The following is a 9,191-nucleotide window of genomic DNA, read 5'->3' on the forward strand; positions in this document are numbered from 1 at the left end:
GTAAAACTAATCTGTGGCATACGCGTCTTGGACATATGAGTGAACATGGCATGGCAGAATTGCACAGGAGAGACCTGCTAGATGGCTGCAATTTGAGTAAGTTTGAGTTCTGTGAGCACTACATTTTTGGTAAGCATAAAAGAGTTAAATTCAATGCTTTCGTTCATACCACTAAAGGGATACTAGATTATGTGCATGCTGATGTGTGGGGACCTTCCCGCAAGACTTCTCTTGGTGGTGCAAATTACATGCTTACTATCATAGATGATTACTCCGGAAAAGTGTGGCCTTTCTTTACGAAAGATAAATCTGATGTGTTTGATGCTTTTAGAAAGTGGAAAGTTATGGTAGAGAAGCAAACAGAAAAGAAGTTAAATTGCTTCAGTGCGACAATGGCATGGAGTTTTGTTCTACTTGTTTTCAATGATTATTGCAGCGACGAAGGCATTGTCGGGCACCACACCATCCCATATACTCCTCAGCGGAATGGTGTGGCGGAGAGGATGAATAGAACCATCATCTCCAAGGCTCGCTGCATGTTGTCCAATGCTTGGTATGCATAGACGTTTCCGGGCTGAAGCGGCCTCCACCGCTTCTTACTTGATAAACAGGCCACCTTGCATTCCGCTTGATAAGAAAACTCCTATTGAGGTATGGTCTGGTTCATCTGCTGATTATTCACAGTTGAGAGTTTTCGGTTGCACTGATTATGCTCATGTTGATAATGTAAAGATAGAGCCTAGGGCTGTTAAGTGTGTGTTTCTTGGTTATAGTTCAGGAGTTAAGGCATACAAGTTATGGAATCCTAAAACTAAGAAAGTTTTGCATAGCAGGAATGTAGTCTTTAATGAGGCTGTCATGTTTTATAAGAGTTCATCTACAGATGTTACTGATGTTGTTGATTTTACGATAGTTCTGATGATGAGCAACAGAGGATCAGCGTGCAGGTGGAGCATGTGGAGGAGAAAGAAAATGATGTTGCTGAAAATGATAACACTGTTGTTCAGCACTCACCACCTGTTTTGCAGCAAACAAATAGTTCCATTGCTGCTGATAGACCGAGGCGTAACAAAGGTCCACGTCCTCGTTTAATTGAAGAATGTAATCTTGTTCATCATGCTTTGAGTTGTGCTGAACAGGTGGAGCATGATACTGAACCTGCTACATATACTGAGGCCGTTGCATCCGTCGACCGCGTGAAGTGGATTTCTGCTATGCAAGAGGAGATGCAATCGCTTGACAAGAATGGCACATGGGATGTTGTGCCCTTGCCTAAACAAAAGAAGGATGTCCGCTGTAAGTGGATATTTAAAAGAAAGGAAGGTTTGTCTCCTAATGAGCCTCCGAGGTATAAGGCAAGGTTAGTAGCAAAAGGTTTCGACCAAATTCCAGGTATTGATTATAATGATGTATTCTCTCCGGTTGTGAAGCATAGTTCCATTCGTGCATTCTTTGGTATTGTGGCTATGCATGATCTTGAGCTTGAGCAGCTAGATGTAAAGGCGCTTTACGCATGGTGAGCTTGAGGAGGAGATATACATGGACCAACCTGAAGGTTTTGTTGTGCCTGGTAAGGAGGATCTTGTTTGCAAGTTAAAGAGGTCCCTTTATGGTCTGAAACAGTCTCCAAGACAGTGGTACAAAAGGTTTGATTCATTTATGCTTGCACATGAGTTTAAGAGATCTAAGTATGATAGTTGTGTCTATATCAAGTTTGTTAATGGATCACCAATATACTTGTTGTTATATGTTGATGATATGTTGATTGCTGGCCAAGAGCAAGAAAGAGATCACTACTTTAAAGTCACGATTAAGTAGTGAGTTTGAGATGAAGGATCTTGGTGCTGCTAAGAAAATACTAGGTATGGAAATTACAAGAGACAGAAAATCTAGTGTGTTATTTCTTAGTCGGCAAAATTACATTCAGAAAGTTCTTCATCGTTTTAATATGCATGATGCAAAGTACGTTAGTACACCAATTGCTTCTCACTTCAAATTGTCAGCATTGCAATGTCCTAGTACTGATGAAGATATTGAGTACATGTCTCAAGTTCCATATTCTAGTGTTGTTGGTTCCTTGATGTATGCCATGGTTTGTTCTCGTCCTGATTTATTATATGCTATGAGTTTGGTCAGTCGATACCTTGCTGATCCTGGTAAAGAACATTGGAAAGGCTGTTCAGTGGATTTTCAGGTACCTTCGTGGCACATCCAAAGCTTGCTTGAAGTTTGGCAAGACCGGTGAGGGACTCGTAGGCTATGTGGATTCAGATTTTGCTGCCGATTTGGATAAGAGAAGATCCCTCACAGATTATGTGTTCACTGTTGGTGGATGTGCTGTGAGTTGGAAGGCAACATTACAATCTGTTGTTGCCCAATCTACAACCGAAGCAGAATATATAGCAATTAATGAAGCTGGCAAAGAGTCTGTTTGGTTGAAAGGTTTGTATGCTGACCTTTGTGGAGATGATTCTTGCATTAACTTATTTTCTGACAGTCAAAGTGCAATATACCTTACTAAAGATCAAATGTTCCATGAGAGGACAAAGCACATTGATATCAAGTACCATTATATTCGCGACATTGTTGCTGAAGGTAAACTGAAGGTATGCAAGATAAGTACTCATGATAATCCTGCTGATATGATGACAAAGCCAGTTCCTGTTTCCAAGTTTGAGCTTTGCTCGAGCTTGGTTGGTATAACTTGTTTAGCCCAAGTGGTCGTTGGCTCCAGCAAGTGTTTTTCCCTTTGTTGTTCAGGAGATTGTTGAAGTTCATGCTACAAGATGGAATTTGTCTCAAGGTGGAGTTTGTTGTGTTGTGATCCAAATTCATACACTAAATGGAGACTAACTTCTGACGAGCGGAGCGAGGCCCGTCGCCGGTGGCTTTGGCCGAAGTCGTACGGTACGGATCGTTGGCACCGCCATTTTGTAAGCCGCCGGCTAGGGTTTATCAGATAACCCACGGCATTTGTAAACACCTTCCGATATAGTGAAGTTTTGCTGGCTGGCGCCCGTGGTTTTTTCTCCTTCTGTGTTGGAAGGGATTTTCCACGTTGAATCTTATGTCCTCTGTGTTCTTGTTTCGTTCTTCGTTATTTGCTTGTCGCTTTTATAACAAACTATAACAAACACTGCGGTCAAATTTTAAAAGGGCATGCATATTCTTGGGTGCTATATGTTCTCATGGTTCCGTGCAGACTCCAGTGTGGATCAATCTCGACCTTATAGCCAGACGTACACGTGGCGCGTGCCTGCTGGGGCAGGAGGGACGAAATCTGTTTAGCGGAAGAGAAGCAGGGACACGTACGTTACGATAGCCATCCACCTGACATGAGCACATGCACCACCGTTGCATGCATGCATGCCGCCACGTAGGCGACACGTGCAGCTCCGAGGCATGTCGGCCATGGCGGCTCGACTACACACTTATTTATACCTGCTGATCCATTCGACATCATGCATATCTTCGGAAGTCGTCTCTGCAACAATCCACAGCTAGGAGTTGATAACATCGACCGAGATTTTATACACTTCCTGGTACTTGCACAGCACCGATGGCTTCGTCGGCGGTGAGCCAGACCCAGAGCCACAGCGGGCAGCTGCATCCTCCGGCGGGGAGCATGATGGCGCGGGTGGACCGGCTGGACCTGGTGGTGGGGTACCTCGAGGAGATGCGCCACCACGGCGGCAGCGCCAGGTCCTCCACCTCGCCCTCGACGCCCACCACGTTCTCTTCCTCGTCCCCGACCACGCCCCGGTCGACCGGCCGGTGCAGGCCGGCGGAGGAGCTGCTCCGGGAGACGAAGGCCAAGGGCAGCCTCGTGGAGCGCATAGCGTTCCTGGAGAACCGGGTGCTCAGGATGGAGGAGGACCGCATGTTGGCGTCGAGCATGAGCATGGAGATCACGCCGGAGAGGACGAGCAGGTTCAGTAGCAGTATGAACAGCGGCGGGAGTGGGACTGGGAGCGGGAGGAAGAAGAAGGGGCTGAAGAGCCTGGTCAAGTCGTGCGTCAGGGGAGGCGCCAAGCTCAAGACCAAGGACTAGTCCTGTACGTATATATACGTGTAGTATACAACAGCTGAAGTAGACACACGTGTCTTCGTAGCTAGGGAGCGTAGTACGGCACAGAAACACGCGTACGTGTATGTTCTCGCTTATGCGTGTATGTACATGTAGCCAGCGAATCGTGAATTTTACACGTATGTATATGTTTTCCCTCCGTCTAGAAAAAAATGTTGTCTAGATATACACGTATCTATACGTGTTAGTGTATATAGATAGGTGCATTTTTTTTGACAAATCTAAAAGGAGGAGGCCGGAATATATGTTCCATACCCAGGAAACTTAATTTGGACACGTCACTGTTTAGATCCGCTCTTCTTTTGAGATGTAAAGTACGTCGTATATATAGAGAGTTTTCTCGGGTGAAGAAAGAACTATCTTCGCGTATGCTGACAAATCAGTTCCTTCTTCGTGGTCAAATTCTTCTGCTCTCAGCGAAAGTCACGCAATCTCGTGCTGACTACGTGTGTGCTTGTTAAGCCGGTATGGAAAGAGTACAACTTAAAGAAGAGAATAGTCGAGAGAATAGTCAAGTAATACGATTTTGTGCACATGGGAGTCACACTAGTAGAAAATCTCTCATGCGTACCGGTTCCAGAGGGGCATTCGTACCGGTTTTGCAACCGGTACAAATTATTCGGCACTAAAGCCCCCCCCTTTCGTACCGGTTGCTTACGAACCGGTATAAAACGGGCCTCCACGTGGGCCACCAGGAGAGCTCAGGGCTAAGGATCTTTGGTACCGGTTGGTAATACGAACCGGTACCAAAGGTTCCCCCGCGGCAGGGAATTTGCCCAAATCTCTCGCCGCGGCAGAATTGGTTTTTTAGGGTTTTTGGAGGGGTTTAGGGATATCGGTTTGTTTCATATCGCGTCGATGCACCAGAAACGCGTTTGGGTTTAGGTAGTACATGAAGATCAAGATGATGCATAGCAAGTTGGTGCATATAATATAACACACATGTTATTGCATAAGATCGCAAATTAAGTAGCACTATGCATGAAGATCGATCTTCATGCATAGTGGTACTCTCCGAGGCGTACTCTATATATGTCTATTACATGTAGCATAGTGGTACTCTTCGAGTCAACTATATATGTAACATGTACATCTTCATTCATAGTGGAACTCTGCGAGTGGTGGTATGACGTCCCGAAGGAAAAATCCGCCAATTCCTCGCCTATTGCTATGAAGCGGTCATCGATTGAGAGCTTGTTCCGCTTTCTTGCCAACTATAAAAGAATAAGATACAAATGAATACATGAAACAACTATTACTGAAACTCAGCACAACTTATGATAACAAAACAAATTTGTGAAGATTGTTTTTGTACCTCTTTATTTCTTTCATTATTCGTTCTCTTGTTGATAATTCTGCGGATGTACTCGCAAACGAAGAATCCACAGAGATCGGTTCCCGGAGGTTGTTGCGGGCATTTCTTTACAAGAATATAATTCAATCAAACAATAGTCAAGTATGATAATTAAAAGGTGTGTGGACCTAGGTAGTACTACTTACTTTCGCACGCCATCGCAGCTTCGGTGTCCATTCACGGGACGTATCTTCCTTGATGAAAGTTTGCCATACGCTGCTCGACAAAAGAAAATGCATAAAAGAGTCATCAATTAGTTCAAAGCAGGAAATTAACGAAACAAACCGATAAGAATTAAAATTACCTTCGACCATTAAAAAACAAGACAAGTATAGATCCTTATTTTTGCTTAGTGAGTCCAAGACTTCAACTTCTCCGATTTCCAAATTGATGACGAGAAGAATAAAGTGAAACCTACGCACGTTTCAATATGTAGTGTCATATACATAAGTCATTAGTTAAAATTTTGACATACGGTGAGCAAAATATAATATGTTATAAGACGAGTAAGACTCACTCGAAGTTGTAAGGCCAAAGTATTAGCTTTTTGTCACGTTGTCGCTTCAAAAACCTTAGCAAAGTCTGCGGTGTATCCTTGTTATAGAGGGGATTCTCTATGGTTTTGACATGCATTGTGTTCGGGTCAATGAACCCAATGTCTGTGATATCGTCCCTTTTGCATTCGAGCATCTTCGATCTGCATAATATAGCGCACAAAAGATTATAATCTGCAGACAATGAACGACTTCTCAAATTAAATAAATAAATCACTTACAGACAATAGCAACTGATGATTGATTTGTCGAGGGCCGGAGATTGTATAACTGAAAGAGTTCGGCGAAGTCAACGTTCACACGATACTCCGGAAGTAGTGCTCTTCCCTAACTCGCACCATGATAGTCTCGATCCCTTCCTTTGAGGCCTTAAGGTACCACGAATGCAAGTTACGCATACTTGTTGGTACCTTCCCGACATTCTCGACCAAATCTTTCCCTTGAACAAACTGATATGCTCGTTCAGCTAAGGCGTAATCAGTTCCGTCTTGTCGAGAACTTTGAACGGTCTTCCCGTCAAACACCTTGAGAGGGTCGACCGATTGAACGGGTTGTTGTCCGAGCTGGTAGACTTGGTGTATCCCTTTTATCTCCCCGATACCCGATTGAACGGGTTTTGTCGCCTCGATCATCTTGTCATACGACCTTTCAATAGAACGCACATAGTCGGATGGCGGCGATGGTACGGGGTCATATAGATTGTCAACGGTACGCACAACTTTCTCCCGATCTAGTGTCTTCTCGAAAGGTATCTCCGGCACTTTCGGTGCAAAAATTTCTTCACCTCGGCCTGAACGGCCTCCGCGTTTTCCTCCGGAGTTTTTTCCCAAGGTAACTTCTCGGTAGGCGGCAGTTGTTTCTCCTTTCTAGCTTTCTTCCTAGGCGGCGTACCGTTCACGCTTAACGGACGCTGTCTTACGCGGAGGATCTCGAGATGGTGGACTCACGCTGGGGTCCCTCTCGGGTAGGTGTGGACTTGGCTGCTCACCGGGACTGCCACCGGGAGGAGTCGATGGCATTTGCTGCTCATGTGTAGGAGTCGGTGGCCTTTGCAAAAGGACGACGTACTTCTTCGGCCATAGGGCGAAACCGTGCTTGACATCGGCCGGTGTCCTCTCATCTTCACCTCTAGGAATATCAAGCTCCACTTTTTCAAAACCCGAAACAACTTCATCCACCCCGACACGAACACAACCAGGTGGAATGGGCATATGATGGTGCATTGCTCCATCTTCACTTGGGTACACATAGCCGACCGCCACCTTAACAGACGCGGTCCTGATTAACATATGTAGCTCGCAATCTGTCTTCTCCGTGACATAATCCACGGGGTAGCTTCCTCCACATCCGTCAAGATGCGAGGAACCGACACTGCTTCTTCGCGGAGATGGGGCAGCATCGGCTTGTGGATCTCGTAGAAACGGCGGCCGATCAGGTGCCCTCTGATTTCTCTCAAGAGCCTCCACCCTAGATAACAACTCCGTTACAATATCGGCGTCCTTCTTCTTCTTTCGCGAACGGCTTCTATAAGTGTCAGCGCTGTCCGGCCACGCTACCTTCATGGTGAGACCTGGGCGAGCTCGTACCCGTCCAACATGTTCGGGGTTCCCCGGAGCGAGTGTCGGCTCGTCATTCTCTCGATCGGGAATGTACTCTCCCTTTCGACCTTGTCAATTGCATCTACAAGCTTCGGTACAATTGCCTCAATTTTTTCCTTCCATTTTCCCTTCGCAACGATCAACCCTGTCTTTGGGTCCAACCCTGCCCCATGAGCGAACAACCATAACTTGGACCGTTCGGGCCGGTCCCATGTCCGTGGAGTGATTCCATGATCCATCGAGTTTATTCTCAAACGCTGTCCACTTCGGAATGGCACTCTTGTAGCCACGACCCCAAATGATGCGGAAGTTTCTTCTTTGCAGCATTTTCGGTATTTTTCTTCGATCGGGACACAAAAGTAGACGATTGCTTATACTCCTTAAATGCGGCCCAGTGATCTTTTATCTTCACTAGATTATCATCGAATACTGGATCTTCATTCTTATATTTGTCCCATAAATTTTTCTTGAAGGTCTGGAATTGTATGGCCATCTTCTTCCATGTCCATTCCTTGACTTTATTCTTCTGGCCTTCCGTCATGTCGAGAGCGTACCCGTCCAACATGTTCGGGGTTCCCCGAGGCGAGTGTCGGCTCGTCATTCTCTCGATCGGGAATGTACTCTCCCTTTCGACCTTTTCAATTGCATCTACAAGCTTCGGTACAATTACCTCAATTTTTTCCTTCCATTTTCCCTTCGCAACGATCAGCCACTGTCTTTGGGTCCAACCCTGCCCCATGAGCGAACAACCAGAACTTGGACCGTTCGGGCCAGTCCCATGTACTGTGGAGTGATTCCATGATCAATCGGTTTATTCTCAAACGATGTCCACTTCGGAATGGCACTCTTGTAGCCACTGACCCCAAATGATGCGGAAGTTTCTTCTTTGCAGCATTTTCGGTATTTTCTTCGATCGGGACACAAAAGTAGACGATTTCTTATAATCCTTAAATGCGGCCCGGTGATCTTTTATCTTCACTAGATTATCATCGAATACTGGATCTTCATTCTTATATTTGTCCCATAAATTTTTCTTGAAGGTCGGAATTGTATGGCCATCTTCTTCAATGTCCATTCCTTGACTTTATTCTTGGCCTTCCGTCATGTCTTCCGGTAGGCTGAACTTTGTCGATAACGTGTCCCAAAGAAATTTTTCATCGTGTCGTTGACATAACTAGCACCACTCTCCGGGTTCTTCGGCTTATGCCACTCTTGAATGCTGATCGGTACATGGTCCCTAACAATAACTCCCGGATTGACTTGTAAATTTGCGGCAAAACTCCTTGGGCTGCCACTGGTTCACCATTATCCTTGAGTGCCGTGAGGGCTAACCTGCCCTCGCCCTTTAGCATCCGCGTCGGGCCTCGTTTTGATCTAACGAGGCTTGCTCGATGATCGAGAAGGCTAAAAAGAAAAAAATATTCGTTAATAAGTGCAATACAAATAAATGAATGCATCTAGGGATGAACATATAGACTAATTGATACATAGATATACACCTCGCCGGAGTTTGTGATGGACACTTCGTTGTCTCTTCTAATTTGTTCGAGACTCAAGTCCCTCGCCGAAATCATTCCAGAAAGTCTTGGAACTCGTTG

General features: G+C 45.4%; 1 protein-coding gene across 1 annotated transcript; it reads left to right on the top strand.

Annotated features, from left to right (window-relative positions):
* Positions 1 to 3,559: 3,559 nt before the first annotated feature.
* LOC124655805 lies at positions 3,560 to 4,051 on the top strand. The gene has a single exon (XM_047194646.1). The coding sequence runs from the start codon at positions 3,560 to 3,562 to the stop codon at positions 4,049 to 4,051; it is 492 nt and encodes a 163-aa protein (XP_047050602.1).
* Positions 4,052 to 9,191: the final 5,140 nt, after the last annotated feature.

Source organism: Lolium rigidum, chromosome 5 (assembly GCF_022539505.1).
Source record: "Lolium rigidum isolate FL_2022 chromosome 5, APGP_CSIRO_Lrig_0.1, whole genome shotgun sequence".
Lineage (NCBI taxonomy): Eukaryota > Viridiplantae > Streptophyta > Magnoliopsida > Poales > Poaceae > Lolium > Lolium rigidum.

What these genes read in the sequence shown, in the direction of transcription:
- LOC124655805 (XM_047194646.1), top strand. Translation starts at nt 3,560, where the DNA reads ATGGCTTCGTCGGCGGTGAGCCAGACCCAGAGCCACAGCGGGCAGCTG.